Below are 17,600 nucleotides of genomic sequence, written 5' to 3'. Positions count from 1 at the left end.
GTTATATCCAACAACATTCTATCATTCTTATCTAGAAATAGACAATACCTGTCAGCTCCCCTGTTATATCCAGCAACATTCTATCATTCTTATCTAGAAATGGACAATACCTGTCAGCTCCCCTGTTATATCCAGCAACATTCTATCATTCTTATCTAGAAATAGACAATACCTGTCAGCTCCCCTGTTATATCCAACAACATTCTATCATTCTTATCTAGAAATAGACAATACCTGTCAGCTCCCCTGTTATATCCAACAACATTCTATCATTCTTATCTAGAAATAGACAATATCTGTCAGCTCCCCTGTTATATCCAACAACATTCTATCATTCTTATCTAGAAATAGACAATACCTGTCAGCTCCCCTGTTATATCCAACAACATTCTATCATTCTTATCTAGAAATAGACAATACCTGTCAGCTCCCCTGTTATATCCAGCAACATTCTACCTGTCAGCTCCCCTGTTATATCCAGCAACATATTATCATTCTTATCTAGAAATAGACAATACCGGAACATTAAAAGCAATCAAGAGAACCTAGATATGGATGTTCTACAAACTGCAAAAACAGGAATACTTGATTTTTCCATTGTCAAATATATATTTTTATAAAAAATGAATAAAATTAATTAAAAGGGTCAATAAAATATGTTTCTTAGTCAGTTCTTTACTTACAATGTTAAACAAAAACTGCAAACGTTTTTCATTTTGGTCCTACACATATGAAATAAAAGTATGACAAACATATGTTTTTCAGGTATTTCAAAACTTATGGAAAACATGTGTTGCAATTAATTTTTTTTAAAATATATTCTAATATGAAGATCGTTTCTAGCGTCGTGTGCTGATGATGAAGGCAAACATTTTTCCTGCTCTGACTATCAAATGAAGTTTAATCTATGCGAAGCAAGACATGGGACATTGTATGATATCGCAATAAAAAGGTGTCCAAAATTCTGTGGATTTTGTGGTATTTATATTGATATTACTTCGAGAGAATTATGCAAACGTATCATTTAAGTATAGTTGCAACTCAGAAGTATTTCAAAATGTCGAAAATCGTGAACTGTATATAAGCCGAAAAGCTTAAGTCACACTTATAATAATAATATAAACTTATATGATATGAAGTAGCTATATCAACACTAAAGTAGGAAGAAATTATTAAACAAAATAAAAATAGGAACACTAACTAAATGGACAATGAACATATAATACGTAGAATAACACTAAGGAAAACGATCTTACTTAAACACGGGTTTCCAAATCTTCTTATAAATTTATTTTCAAAATATTTTAACATTTCGACTGCAGATCTATCTCTATAGTATATACGAACTTAAGGAAATATTTTCAGAATTTTATTGCAATAAACAACAACTTCTCCTATTCAGCTTAATTTAATTTGCGTTTTTTTATATTTCTAATAGTTTTGTTTTGTTTTGTTTTTTTTTTGTTTTTTGTTTTTTGTTTTTTTATTTTAATAGTCAGATGAATAATTAAATCATGTAACATCATTTCATTTGAGTATCTAAAGATGTCAATTGAACATCACAAAACATCATTTCTAATCCTGTATTGACACCTATAGATATTCAAATTACTTGAAGTAGCCTAGTTTTATTATGTAGCCTGCACATTTGGCTTTTTGTTTTTATTTAGTCCAAATATTCAAATAGCTGTTCCAACGTTCAAACAGACAAAATAATATTGAAATAACTAAAACTAAAATTGCATTAACCATTACTGGAATTTCTTAGGTCTGTTGAGATGAAATTCTAAAACTATTTATCATCGTTTGTTTGTTTGTTTGTTTGTTGGGGTTTAACGTCCGAGCAGCAATATTTCAGCTATATTCAGATAATGAACATGAAATGGATGATAAAATGAACATGCAATGATAAAAAAAAGGATGAGTCACAAGGACAACAGGGTCGACAAATTTTGATTGCCACTAGAAAAAGGGGGGATGGGTAAGGTCGGGCAATTTAGCCTCCTGTGGTGGAGCGCAAAGGTTCCTACTCCTATCGAATACCACAGCAGGGTTCTTTAACGTGCGAGGAACGTGGCATCTTTCCCAACACGGTGCACTACTATGGTTTGCGGTCAGGTTTTCCGTATTATAGCCTGACAACCCCAGCATGTAACATGCCAGGGGTACCCCATTCCACCACCTGGGGCACACATCCCAGTTGCTCTGTGGGCAGAGCGCCTAACCCCCGGCTAGGTTTCTGAGCACTATTTAGACGCCTTTTACGACAAGCTCAGCGCTGCTGCAGGCCTATTCTTTTAACACCCGGACCTGCACGGGGCATCGTTTGTATGCACTATAGAAAATCAAATGCACTTGAAAAATTAAATTATTTTGAAAAATGATTTTCTACGAATTCTAAGATTTATAAAACTCATACAGACTATATATGCATGTACCAATTGATAAGGGACAATACAATAGGTTTAACAGTTTAGATATTTTCAGATATATCCCGCCACCCTTTTTTTAAATAAAGATCATTATACATCTAGTTTACACAACTTTACCAACCTCTTGTATTACTTGTATTAGTTCACATATTACGGTATTTTGGATGTTTTATACTATTGAAAGAGTAAAAACTCAAATTATGAAGTTTTTACTCTATGCTTTATTATCTTGTGAACATGTATATACTTAAATAGACATATTGTATATTGAGATGTACGTTATCAATGATATGACGTAATAAGGGAATTTAATACAGATAAAAATGCACACGTTCTTTATCCTTTGTTCGAAAGTTAATGTTTTGGGATTACTGTGTTTATTTTCTGATTTAATCAGATTAAATTTCAAAAAATTTAATTGATTTCATAAATTAATATACATTGTATCCTATGACTGTTTCATAATGATCGGAAGTATAATATCGCAAAATTTCAATATGAAGTTGAAATTGCATTACGCGAATTAATATTTTGCGATATTCAAATTTCACGAGTTTTAAAACCTTTTTTTCTATATGATTAATCTGCAATATTATGCCGCATGGCATCCCGCATTAGCCAAATTTAAGCAGTCGTCCGCTTATCACTTCACGTTGCGTTTGATCTATCAGATTTTTTCGACAATAAGTCACTATAATACAACAACCAATCACAAGGGCCAATTTCTTCGTATCAATGATTCATATCACATCGTTAATGATGCGATATTACAAAATGTCTAATCATTCAAGTAGTAAATAAAACAACCTACATCATAGAGAATTTCTTTACTTAATCATTACTTAAGTAGAATTTATGTTAAACATATTTTACACCGTACGTTGCATTTTTTTTTTCAGATATAAAGGGTATGTATTGTAGTCTGCTGAATATATCATGGTTCATTGATAATATATGTTTTAAGTCAGGATTAGTTTTAACTGTTACGGATCACAGAGTAAATGTCGACACTTGTTTTTTTTTTAAATTTCGCTGGGTATGTGCTGAAAAACTTAAAATTTATTAGAGTATTTTTGAGTGCAAGAAAAGGTTTATTTTCAGGAATGGAACATCAATGCCTCCCTCATAGGTTATATTATCGCTTAATAAATGTAAAATTCACACCCTACATGAATTACACGCAATGACATTTTGACCAGTAGGAAATAGAAGAAAACAATTAATAGTAATGCAGATAACTCTAGTCATATCGAAGGAGAAACAAATTTTAGAAAGAAATGTACATCACATTGATATTAACTTACTTTCGTAATCAATAAAGTATGATTTTTTAGCGTTGTGTGTCGATGTTCAAGACGTTATTATCAACTGTGCCCATCTTTCCAGCAAATACAATATATGCAAAGCAACTTCTGGAAGCTCTTATGAATTAGCATTGAAAAGATGTCCAAAATTCTGTGGATTATGTGGTAATTAATTCAAGCTTACTTAACAATGATATTAGTAATATTTCACGTTGTCGCCTTAGCAAATAAAATACTTAAGTTTTAAATGATGGGAAAAAAAAGTATGTAATGATGTCAAATTATAAATTTAAAAGAGGCTGAAATTTGTTATTTTCTTTTAACTGGCATTTAACTTTTCAATGTTTTGTTTACAGGCTAATATGAAAAAAGAATACAAACACGTGGTATAGACCTTCAATTTTGTGTTCAATACCCCATCAACAAAACACTAAAACACGTGTTCTTTATTCATGCTTTTTATGTCCTCTTCACAGTTTTCACTTACTATGAATATATAGAACTTTGAAGTGAATATTGATTGAAGAGTTCAAGAGCTTTTACTTGATTAGTCTTTCATCAAATTGTATATGGTTCGGATCAATTGTAATATTGGAAAGCAAAGTGTCTAATAAAGGGTTGATTTATATCACTATAGCCATCATGTATATGTGTCCTTAATAGTTTTATTCTTATTAAGAACCGATGTATTTATATGGACGGAGCGTTGCAATGTAAGACCCATAACTATGAATGCTTACAAGAATTCTGACGGAGTTGACGAAATTGGTCGACACGAAAGTAGTCGATGGTGCAAATGTAGAGGCGCTGGATACCATTTTATATTAATTTATTTATTTAAATAATAAGGAAAGTAATATGGGGTAGGCATTGCCTAAATCAGCGAGCACCGTGAGCTTTACCATACATGTACCGTCTGTGCGGGACTCGTAAAAAATAATAATGGACATTACAAAGAAGGGGCGACCCGCTTGAACATGTTTGCATCGCAAGTGCAATATTTTCATTTATATTTAAGCAGCAAGCAAAATCAGTATTTCTATTTGAAAGTCTGTCTTTTTAATTAATGGGGGAGTTTTTTTCTAATAAATGAATAATTTGAACAATTTCCCTACCCCTAAAAATTCCAACCCCATACCCCGTTTCCCCGAGAACATAAAATAACCAAAATAATACATACAAAGTAACGAAGGTAAATGAGCAACTCGGACTTCTCTAAAAAGTAAGAGCATGGACCAGTTGCACCGGTAAACACCAAGTGAAAATACGTATTCGTTCGTTTTAAACAACGTATTTTACTTCCTGAATAAACTGGTTAACGCGTAAGTATTATTTTTTTGCATATACCAAAGTAGAATATAACTCATCACATTGCATTTTTAAAACATCACATTCCCTTTCCGTTTGTGATTTAAAAAAACGATAATCTAACGAAAAAGAAATCCATATTATTTTTTTTCTCTAATATATATATACATATAGGAGAGACAACTCCATTTACAACATCAACTCAACTTCCAGTTAGCAGTAGAATTCCAACAACGCCAGATTTTACTCATGCATCCTATCGTAAGATGTTACTAATTTTACTTCATACTCCATATTATTATTAGGTTATTTTAACAGCTGTAATTTTTTTTATAAACAGTAATGTTTGTACTTAGAAATCTGCATTTCAGTTTTTTTTTTTTTTTTTTTTTTGATTTCTGTAGAATTGGTAAACTACTGTTAATTAACTTTCAAAAATGCTTTGTTGAATTATGATCAATGAGAACATAATATTCCTATTTTACGTTTGTTTATTTTACCAACCTCTGAATAAGTTTATAGAAATGAATCTCAAGTCACCTGATTTGCACAGAAAAGGGGGGCATCCAATGTTCAAACGATGACCCAACTTTCAGTAAGCATTACAAGTTCAACCTCGTCATTTCAGAACCTGGGTTTGGATTTTTTCATATTACAAATCATACGTTAGGTCAGAGCTCACAAAAAATACGCTGACGTTTTGTTAAGTGCTAGACTACTTACAATTACGCATCGGGAATAGGGTTATGTTGCTACAAGATTCAAGTCACCACCACAGAAGTTTTATGGTCGTCATTATGAACGCAGGGAACTTTAATGTGTATCAATTTGAACCATGAGAATTACATTATTTTGAAAATTTGGTTCCCTTGATTACTTTTTCTCACTCCAGCATCCTTTTATTTTATCTTACTGCAAACTTCTCGATGATTTTTTAGTAATTATTACAATTGTAATGTTCACAAAATGTTTCTTATTGATAGATAATAATGTGTTTGTACTTTATAATTTCTACTTCCTGTACTTTCACGTAAATTGATGAATAACGTAGCTTAATTAGCTTTTAATAATGTTCTTTTCATTTCGTTACTCCAAAGTTTTACTTTCGTTTTTCGTTCCTGTTTGTGTGTGTGTGTTAAGTAGCAGTATTCCTAAAAATCAGACAGGAGGTGATTCAAGCATGTCAAATACCCACCGAATTCAGTTGTATTTCTTGTTCAGAAACATTTACTGATCACATAACCATTCTTAGTTTATCATTTGGTTATTGCGCTTTTGAGAACATTATATAGATTGCACATGAAATTTGTACTTTGCCTGATTTATCGTTCTTGATTTGGCATCATATGGTTGATTTTAATGGGAGATGAACAAATGATTTTCTGACAAGTGCAGATCCGAATGCAGAGATTATTGTTATGTGAAAGTATATGTAGTGTGAAAGAGGATATCGTTTGTTTTGCGGGGTTTTCGTCACCTTTATCATTGGCAGTGTCTAAATTTTATATGGACTGGAACTTGAAAGTTACTTGAAACACGCTTGTACAGCATATCGAAATTTGCAAATATATATACATGACTGTTATTTTGTAACTTTCATAATATTAAGAGGTTTCCAGAAATGAAAACTGTTTTTAGAGACGTGTACTGATGTTGAAGACCAACACTTTTCCTGTTCTAACTATGAAGCTCAGTACAATCTTTGCAGAACAATGCACGGAACATTGTATATTATCGCAATCAGAAGGTGTCGAAAATACTGTGGATTATGTGGTATTTATATTAATACTGTGGATTATGTGGTATTTATATTAATGTTGATTTAAGAGAATTATACAAATGTATTGCATTTTTATATTGCATTAAGATCTTCAAATATGTTTAATTCTATTGCTGCTAATGAGAGGTTGCCCTTCAAATACGTGTACAGCATACCGATATTTGCACCATTAATGTGATTGGGTTTTTTTATTATTACTATTTTGTATTTGTCTATTTGTTCAATTTTGCCGAACACGTACATTTGATAACAACTACTGTCATAACTTCCATATTATTATATAACACATGGGGGTCATATTTAGTACAACATTTGATTAACAAGTCAATATCGATATGATTACTATATATTCCAGTTTTGGTTATGATTCTTGTATTTTTTGTAAATGATAATCAAGTTTTTCTCGTCTTAATGATATGTAAGCAGGTCAATATTAAAAAGCCAATGTTTACATGTAATAATCATATATATTTTTCGTTTCTTGTGGATATATGACTTATGATATGGGTAAAGGTCTCACTAACACTTCTAACGTCTCCATTTCTTTACATGTTAAAAAAGTAATTGTCAAAGTTTCACCGTTGATTCCCATGACAATGACATCACAAAGTTACATACTATTGCGACGCTTGGAACGGTTTTTAAAATAGTACGATGATTACATGATTGACACAAACCTTGGTTGAAAATTCTCATTTTCATCTAAAAATGAGTAATGATTGTTTCTTCGTAAAATGTTCTTTGTGCTGATGTGACTACTGTTTACCTGTTATGACAATAGCATCAAAATGCGTATTAATCACCACTGGTATAGTCACGCCGCAATGGAATAGGGAGTTTCGGCACTGTAAAACCTAGATTTAATCCATCATTTCGTTTGAAGTGCATATACTAAGTCAGAACCATTGCGGTACCAGCTACTCCGGTGGTGTAACATCTATTTTGCCTGATTTATTTTTGAATTGACCTGATTATGAATCGGATTGGTGTTCGGTAATTTTGTTGTTACCTTTATTTACAGAAATATTTTCACAGAATTACATTGAATAAATAATACTTATTTACACGTTTTTACCTTTTCTGCTAACTGACAGCATGGAGGCAAATTACTCACACGTGTAAACAATATTCATATACTTTAGTAGTAAATTACAAATTTGATTTTAAAATACACCTTGTGAGATTTTTTTACTATTGATCAGTATACACAATAAATTATGCACATAGAATGCATAAATCTAGGTTCTGTTTGTATCGGCACTGTAAAGAGGGGCGGCCATTTGACCCGGAAGTCGTAAGTGAGTCCAAACTAAAACGAAAAAAAAGATAATTAGTTGTTTCTTTTATACAACATACATTACTGCTGGCAATAGCCTGTTCTTAGACAAATTGATTAGTAATTATTTATTTGCCTTTTTAAAAACAAATTACTCTTGTACAGTATCTAAACTAATTGATAAGTTCTTTTTGTACTCATTTATGGTTTTTTTTTTTTTTTTCATGAAGTACAATTATATGTCATTGAAATAGTACATTCTATTTCTATTAATTGCATACAAAACAAATTACCGAATTTTCTCTGTATAGGGGAGACAATCCTAGCTACAACGACGACTGAAGATACAGTAAGCAGTACAACGCCAACACCATTTCTAATTCAATCATTTTCCCGTAAGTGCTTGTGATATGCTAGTATCTTACTTCTCAAAGAGTAATCAAGGGAACCATGGTTATATCGGTAATCAAAAGAATGTAATCCAGGGACAAAGACCAGATATGGAAAACAGACATACACAACAAAAAACAAAGTAACTAGAATCATACATACAGAATAACAAAAACAAATGAGCAACTCGGACTCCACTAAAAACTGGGAACATGGATCAGGTGCACCGGTAGGGTAAGCGTCCTCTGCTTTTCTAGAAACATCCGCCGAGTTGCCCTAGTCCGGGGTAGACAAACGAGGAAAGGAAAACTGTGACCCGTTGAATAAATCGGTTTTCATGGTACAGATAGATACATCATAACGATCCACGAGTTCATGATGACGACCATAAAACTTCTGTAGTGATGACTTCAATCTTTTAGCAACATAACCCTGTTCAAGAAGCCTATTTGTTAGAGTTCTAGCGCGATACAAAAAGTCTGCGTAGTTTCAGCAAGCACTGGCGTAACGTATGAGTTGTGATATGAACACTCCATACGCAGGTGCTGAAGGGATGTTGCCACAGATGAAAGGAAAATTCTGAATGAAAAGACATCACGTTTGTCGTAAAGTTTAGTCAATAGTTTTCCTTTACCATCGATTTCTAAGTGTAGGTCAAGATAAGAGGCTGACTCTACAGTCATCTAAAGTTCTTTGGGGTAGATGCGATGTATCAAATCCCCGAAATTGAATGACATTGAATTGAATTGAATGTAAGAATGACAAAACAGGGACTATGATAATCTATGCAGATCAAGACACCGTTCATCATAAAATATTGCAATCAAAAGGTGTCAAAATTCTACAGATTATGTGGTATGCTAAAATTACTTATTACTACATTTTATTTTATTTTTGTGGGGAAGGGTTGTTATCGTCCTTTATGTTTGATTGTGTTGCTATTGGAGAATGGTTGCTTCTTTAAACACGTGAAGAGTAAATTGAGATTTGCAATATATATGATAAGTATTTTTTGTATTTTATTACCACTGGGTCGATGTCTGTTGGTGGGCTTAAGGTTCCCGAGGATATTCACAAACCCAGTGGTAAAATTGTCTGACCCCGGAAATATGTCAGATTTTAATCATTATATTAATCAAATATAACCCAATAATACATACAAAGTTACAAAAGTAAATAAGCAACTCGGACTCCACTAAAAAATTGGCAGCATGCACCATATGCACTGGTAGAGTAAGCATTCTCTGGTTTTCTAGAACCACCCGTCAAGTTGCTCTTAAAAAATCAAGTTCGGGTTAGACAAAAAAAAGGAAAACTATGACACGTTTAATGAATCAGTTTTCATGGTGCAGATGGATACACCGTAAAGATCCGCGAGTTCATGACGACTATAATCATTCTGTAGTGATGACCTCAATTTTGTAGCAACATAACCCTGTTCCAGGAGCCTAATTGTAATAAGTCCAACCCGATACAAAAAAAGCAAAATTGACAATTCTGAATGAAAAGTCATCACATTTGTCGTAAAGTTTGTTCCTCGATCTCTAAGTGTGGGTTAAGATATGAGGCCTAGTTCACAGTGTCTGTAGTATCCTTCATCTCAAGTTCTTAGGGCTAGATTTGATATATCAAATTCCCGAAAATAGGATTGTTTAAAGATAATACGATCTAGTTAAACGATATACGTTCTTTTGGATCAGATCATCTATAAAGTCTGCCTCATAAGAGTAAATAGGTCAGCAAGTAGAAAAGCATAATTTGTTTCCATAGGAATGCCGACCATTTGTTGAAAAACGCGTCCACCACATTGGACAAAAATTCCAGAAGGACCATATTTGAATGAAGAGTTTTTGCAAGAATAGTCAGGTTGTTTGCCTTGCAGTCCTCAATCTCGAGGTCCTGTAATAGCCTTTTGCAATCAAAAAAATTTGGATACAATAGGTGAAGTATAGGAATACGAAATAATCGGTATTGTTTTGTCTTTGAAATAAGGGGAAACGTTGTTGGTTACGATTTTGTGATGGAGGATGTTAGCCATATTAATTGCATCTATACCTTTGTTTACAAACGGTTGTGGGAGAAATGGTTGTTTCTTCACCTTGACATTTTATACAAATTGGTTGAAAGAGTCTGTTGAAGCCAATTTCCAAAATGATGACAACAAAAATGATGACGTAGGTTCAGAAACAGGAGTGTCAAGACTTGTTTTGTAAAGGGAGTGTAGTAAAGTGAGAGAAATGAAATGGAATTTAGTTGTGTTTAGAATGTGATGAAATCCAAGAGGTTTTTTTATATAAAAAAAAAGACCATCAATGGAGACATGATATATTAGGTGACGTAAAGTGGCATTGGAATTTTGCTAAATAAATTCATCACATTTATGCTATTGTTATATTGCTTTGAAAGCTGTCCTATAGTTTTGAAGCTGTAATTGCACCCGTAAGGTATTGCAGTAACTAGTCTGCGTATCCAGTATTCCTCTCTTTCCGTATGTTAATTTTAACTTAGAACGGGACTGTTTTTGGACGGTATTTCTTTTTTCGAGAGTATGAACTTTCATAGAGAGGATTTTTACTTGCTAACATATTCCTTCACTCTTATGAGGCTGACTTTATAGCTGATCTGATCCGTTTAGCTAGATCCTTTAATCTCAGTTTCCGCTATATAGATGACGTATTATCTTTAAACAATCCAAATTTGATACATTGCATCAACCCAAAAGAACTTGAGATAAAGGATACTACAGACACTGTGAAGTCAGCCTCATATCTTGACCTACACTTAGAATCGATGGTAAAGGGAAAATATTGACCAAACTTTACGTCAAATGTGATTACTTTTCATTCAGAATGGTCAATCTTCCTTTCTTCTGTGGCAACATCCCTTCAGCACCTGCGTATGGAGTGTTCATATCACAACCCATACGTTATGCTAGAGCTTGCAAAAACTACGCAGACTTTATCTATCGCACTAGAATTCTAACAAATAGGTTTCTAGAACAGGGTTATGTTGCTACAAGATTGAAGTCATCACTACAGAAGTTTTATGGTCGTCATCAAGAACTCGTTGGTCGTTATGATGTATCCATCAGCATCATGAAAACTGATTTATTCAACGGGTCATAGTTTACCTTTCCTCGTTTGTCTACCCCGGACTTGACTTTTTATGAGCAATTCCGGCGGGTGTTTCTAGAAAAGCAGAGGACGCTTACCCTACCGGTGCACATGGTCCATGCTCCCAGTTTTTAGTGGAGTCCGAGTTGCTCATTTACTTTTGTTACTTTGTATGTATGATTTTAATTACTTTATGTTCTTTGTTGTGTGTGTCTGTTTTCCATGTCTGGTCTTTGTCCCTGGATTATATTCTTTTGATTACCGCTATAACCATGGTTCCCTTGATTACTCATTGTCCCTGGATTACATTCTTTTGATTACCGCTATAACCTTGGTTCCCTTGATTACTCTTTGATATACTACATTTTGGTTTGTCATCATTCTAGCCAGATATTTCATACAAAATGATGGAACATGGTTTGATTACGTTACTTTGAAATAGTCGGAATGTTTGTACTAAAATAGATGGTCTGCAGACTGAACTGTGATTGGGAACTATTTGTTGGAAATGTCGGGGCACTATCCATACCAGATGTGAGCGTGCTAGGCTTCCCATTTGGGGATACCACAGTCTTACAAGACAACAGTCTGTCCGAGCTGCTCTCAGGTTTGGACTTTTATATACTGGTCGACGTCCGAGCCAAAAGGGAACTGAAATATTCACCTATAAAAATAGGATTACGAATCTCACTAACCCAGCCATTAACTCGTGATATCTGGAAGGATGGGGAGAAAGAACTGAACTCATGAAATTTTGAGGGGTGGTCAGCACGAACTAAACTCATGATAATTTGAGGTATGGGCAACACGAACCTACTGAACCACTAGTAAACTCGTGTTATCTGGAGAAATGGTCTGCCCGAACCCCATTAAACCAGTGGGGGACTCATGATTTATGGAAGGGTCAGCAGTACGAGCCCCAACTAAACCAGTGGTGAACTCATGATATCTAGAAATTCAGCAACACGATTCCCACTTAACCAGTGGTTGACTCGTGATATCTGAAGGAGTGGGAAGCACGATCCCCACTAAACTAGTAATAAACGCGTGATACTTGAAAGGGTTGGCAGCACAAACCCAACTTAACAAGTTATTAAGTCATATCAGGTAGGGTCAGCAGCACAAACCTCACTTAACCAGTGGTTAATTCATGATATCTGGAGGGGCGGGCAGCACGATTCCTTCAAAACCATTGGTGAACTCCTGATATCAGGAAGGGTCAGCAGCAGGAACCCACATAACCAGTGGTAAACTCGTAATATCTAAAAGGGTTGGCATTTGTATCTGATAATGGAAAAATTCTGAAATAAGTCAAAACAGTTTTGATATTTACACATATATCCCACACTTTTTCAAATACGGATCCCTATATAATTAAGCAGGTTTTTGGTACTTCACCATTCTAACTTCCTCTTACTTTCATTCAAATTTATCCCATTTCATACTACATTTACAGGATTTGGACTTTTTTAAAGAGTTTTGGGAATTTTTCCAATGGAATGGAATGATATGACAAAACTTCTTCTCACATGTATAATAGAAACTTATATCATTTGAAGACGATTCATACTTGCCTGCTCTTTTCTTTCATGATACTGGTCGTAAAAATATTTAATGATTCCAGTTAACTGTACTATATAAACTTTTCGCTAATAGTTTACTACGAATAAAACAAATAAAATTCATGTGTATCAAAGTTATTATTCACTACACGTTTTAGGAAAGATAGCAACTACAAAATACATTGAGTGTATGGATCATGATAGTCGCTGCATTCTCTTTAGACAACAGATTTGTTCTCCAAGCGTTTCCCGGCCTTATGTTATTTCTACCTGCGCCAGAACGTGTAATTTGTGTGCAGAATATTTAGGTAAGAGGCACTGAAATTGAAAGAAAGCCACTGAGTGATTAAACTAATTAAATATTTTTGTATAAGTTTCTGTTATTGTCGAATGGTATCTTCGAGAACAACAAACAATTAAATACTTTTTCATGTATAATGCCTTGATTGAAGCGACTATTTACGAGTTGAGACCAGGTCATGCCAACTATTTTTGGCTGTTTCAAAGACATTTTCAAAACAAAGGCATTTGAAGCGAAAAGTTGCCTTCACTTTGTACTATTTTTCCAGAAATTGCGGCGCTCTCTAGGATGAAGGGCTAAACGTTCATATGTGTCTGCTTTTTACTACAATTGATAGGTTCTTACATGAGTGAAGATAAAAGATCCGGTTATCTTTCATTCATCCTTCTTTTAAAACCACTTTTTGCCACATACTTCATTTTATAATACTGAAAAATGTTAAATATATACAATATTCAAGATGGTTGTTATTATTATTGCAGTAATAAAAAAATGTACAAGAAATTAAACTACATCTTTCCACTTCTATTATTTAATTATTTATTTTTTTTATTTAAATAATTTTACTTACGTTGCAGAGAGGTGAGATATTTCATTATTTGATGTAAAGAATGATAAAAAAATATTTGCCATTTGCGCGATACGTATCCTTTGTGGGCGCTACATGTACCACATATGTGACTACATAAGCTTGAAAACTCTTTTGCACCTAGACAGAGTTTACAAGAAAATTGTTCCTGTCATTTTGTTTATATTATTATTTAGATAGCAATGTTTTATCGAAAGTTCCAAGTGTAATAAATTTAGATAATTTACACAGTGAAATAAGTTCGGTATTTTCGGATTTTGATATCAATCCGCCAATCACAGAATTTAAAATTCATGTTGAATATATGGATAAATTATATTAAAAAAATCCATATCATAAAAAGGATAATCAATTGGTTATTCACTCTTTCCAATCAATTATCCTATCATAATCGTAATTACCCAATGGAAGTATTGCTGTCATTCGGGTTGTCTGCTAAAATTGCTGTAAAGTTTTAAGTATGGCGTCCTCGTTTCTTTCTCATTTCATAAGATTGCCATCGTCATAATTTTGATAGTAAGATTGTAATTGTTACAAGTCATGGCACTTCCGGCGAATGTATGGCCAGAAAAATGGGTAAAGCAAAACAAGAACAAAATAATTAGTTGTTTGTTTCCTACAACCTATTTTATCTCTGACAATAGTAGCCTTTGTTTAGTCAAATTAGTAAGTAATTATTCAATTTTTATATAAGTCTTCCACTGTGTTTCAATTAATTGACGTTCATGGTTATATATATTCACCAAGTGAATTTTCGTTTTTTGATTTTTTGTTTTTTTGTTTTTTGTTTTTTTTTTTGTTTCCAAAATAAATTATATGATTTTTTCCGTATAGGTGAGACAACCTTAGTTACAACGACGACTCAACTTCCAATAAGCAGCACAACGTTAACAACATCATCTCTAACTCAATCATCTACCCGTAAGTTCTTACTTAAATGATACATGCAAAGGTCTTTTTTCAAACTATATAACATTTTTTAAATATGTATTTCAATTAATAAACAGCCGTTAAAGCATTCAATAACAATATGGAAACCTTCATATATCTTCGAGATTTTTATCCGTGATAATTTCTGAAATCGTATAATGAAGAAGCTATTTCACGATCAGTCACATGACGTTCGATATCCGAAAACACATAAAATAAAAAACAAACCTATATAGGGGAGGCAGCCCTGGTTGCAACGACGACACAACGTCCAGAAAGCAGTACGTCAACATCTCTAACTCAATCACTCTCTCGTAAGTTCTTGTGATATATCTTACTTCTCAATGATTTTAAGAATAACAAAAAATAATGTTAATACTAACAATGTTCAGTTTTATTTTTTACTTTTCGACAAGTATTCACTTGTAAAAAAACTTATCATGCAAATTCACTAATGTAGAACTTCATCGAACGGATGCCATACCACATACTGATGTCCAACTGGTTGTACCTACGGACTACCATACAACGGTGTCACGTATGACCTTAGGTAGGTAACAATGATTTATATCGATTATCGTGCTTCAAGATACACACGTATGCATGGAAATCAAAAGAATCTAATCCAAGAATCGTGACCAGACAGGGAAAACAGACACACACACACACAAAAACACGAAATAAACACGCACATAGAAACAAAAGTAAATGAGAAACCCTAACTCTACTAAAAACTGGGAGTATGGATCAGGTGCACCGATAGGGTAAGAATCCTCTGCTTTTCCAGAAACACCTGCTTTATAAAGTTGCTCATAAAATGTCATGTACGGGATAGACAAAAGAGGGAAAGAAAACTATTATATGGTGAAGAAATCGGTTCTTCATTTAATTGGCTCTTGTGGTCTGAGAAGTTCGTGCCATGTGTATCACTTTAAAGACAATAATAGGATAGACTTGTTCTCGTGCTGGAAATAGTAATAGAGACTTGTCTATATATATTTATGCTGGAAAGAAAATGGTGGAAATTTTGTTTCTTTCACTTTTGTGTGTAAACAATGCAATAGCTTAATAATTAATACAACCAAAAATAGAAAGAATAACACAAACTTTTTTTTTTCATTTTGTATTTGTTTGAGATTTCCTTCAAATGCTTGGTTTTAGATATTATGAACTGATCTCGGTCTTTATAGGATTTCCAGCAATTAATGATATTGTGGCATTTCCTTCTATTTACTCAAAACATCTCCCAATATTAAGGGTTTTTGTAAAAAATGACTAATTTGTCATAACTATATACTTTTATTCTAAGCAATACAATTTCTATCTTCATTAACAGGAATATGCCGTGATCTACCCGGTGTGGACTGTCTTATACTGAATTCAACTAACATATGTGCCAGTCCATTTTCACACCATTACTGCGCAGCATTCTGTGGTCATTGTAAATCTGACGCAGTACAAACTGTTTTTGGATAAAATAAGATCAAGCTTAGTGAAATTTGAGTAGTAAACAAGACTAACTAAGGGGGGTTTTAACGTCCTTGACTACCCTGTCGGGTCTAGCACGGATGGAAGTAAACCAGATTTAATATATATACACAAACTGTATATATATATATTACCTAAGGAGGTAGACCTAGGGTAAGGGGCATAACTCTTTAAGTCAGTGGTATGTTTGTATCATATTCAATTTCACCAAAGCCTCTCAAGCTTTTGTTAGAAGCAGAATGATACTTACATAAGATGGATGTAAATGCTGCATACAAACGTTCCAATGATTTTTAAGAGTTGTGTCCCTTACCCTAGGTCTACCTCCTTGAGACCGAATAATATTTGTTTTCTTTAATGTGTTAAGCATTATTGTTCCAATTTTAGCATCATCTGTGCTTAGGAGAATGAAGTTTTTTTGGTTTTTTTTTTTGCCAAAAAAAAATGAAAATTTTTATATATTGACATTTTAAGAAAGTAAACATTAGTCGACTTTATATCAATCATCACGGACAAATCAGTGTTGTGGCTATTTGGTATGCTACTGAATTATTACAAAAGCATTGCTGTTTCGGCAACATATTTTAGTCAGTAGGTGTTTAATGTGAATGCCAGAATATCATCCACAACAGTATTCAGCAATTATATATAGCGGACATGATAACAATTCTATATGAAACTGACTTAGAGAATATTCGCATTACCATATGAAAAAGACTACGTAGACGTATGCAAGTTTTCTTTCTTGTATATAAACGTTGACTGTCTGTCTAAAGATAAAGACCGTCATCTTATGTATGTTTTTTCTGGTAGTGTAACGTTGGGCAGATAATTCATCAACAGTATTTTTTTAAAAGTTTATTGATGTTTTTACCATCAGCGTCTTTCGCGACTTTCAGTCTTTGACATTAAAAAACTCCATAACCATGCAGGACACACACAGTAATCTCATAAGTCACATTTCATCATAGCAAACTGGACAAAAATACTACATAATTAATTCCTATAGTTCTCTTTGTGTTATTTGTAGTCTATTGTATTCGATTTGATGCATTGTGTATGTAGGTCGTCTTTGTGTTCATGTTCAGGCCATGTTTTGAGATTTTGACGAATTTGGATTTCCCACT

General features: G+C 33.4%; 1 protein-coding gene across 1 annotated transcript; it reads left to right on the top strand.

Moving 5' to 3' along the window:
* The first annotated feature begins 3,342 nt into the window (after window positions 1-3,342).
* On the top strand, window positions 3,343-17,267 carry LOC148610977 (uncharacterized). Its single transcript, XM_088595202.1, has 11 exons — window positions 3,343-3,429; window positions 3,754-3,901; window positions 5,219-5,305; window positions 6,683-6,817; window positions 8,412-8,495; window positions 13,324-13,473; window positions 14,037-14,048; window positions 14,890-14,976; window positions 15,222-15,299; window positions 15,446-15,535; window positions 16,322-17,267. The coding sequence occupies exons 1-11, from the start codon at window positions 3,343-3,345 to the stop codon at window positions 16,459-16,461; spliced, it is 1,098 nt and encodes a 365-aa protein (XP_088451328.1). The 3' UTR covers window positions 16,462-17,267.
* Window positions 17,268-17,600: the final 333 nt, after the last annotated feature.

The sequence above is a fragment of the Perna viridis genome, chromosome 7 (genome assembly GCF_037379345.1).
Source record: "Perna viridis isolate PV_CMFRI_1.1 ecotype Kerala chromosome 7, ASM3737934v1, whole genome shotgun sequence".
NCBI lineage: Eukaryota > Metazoa > Mollusca > Bivalvia > Mytilida > Mytilidae > Perna > Perna viridis.
Note: the sequence above shows the minus strand (reverse complement) of the source record. Positions and strands in the feature narration are given on the sequence as shown.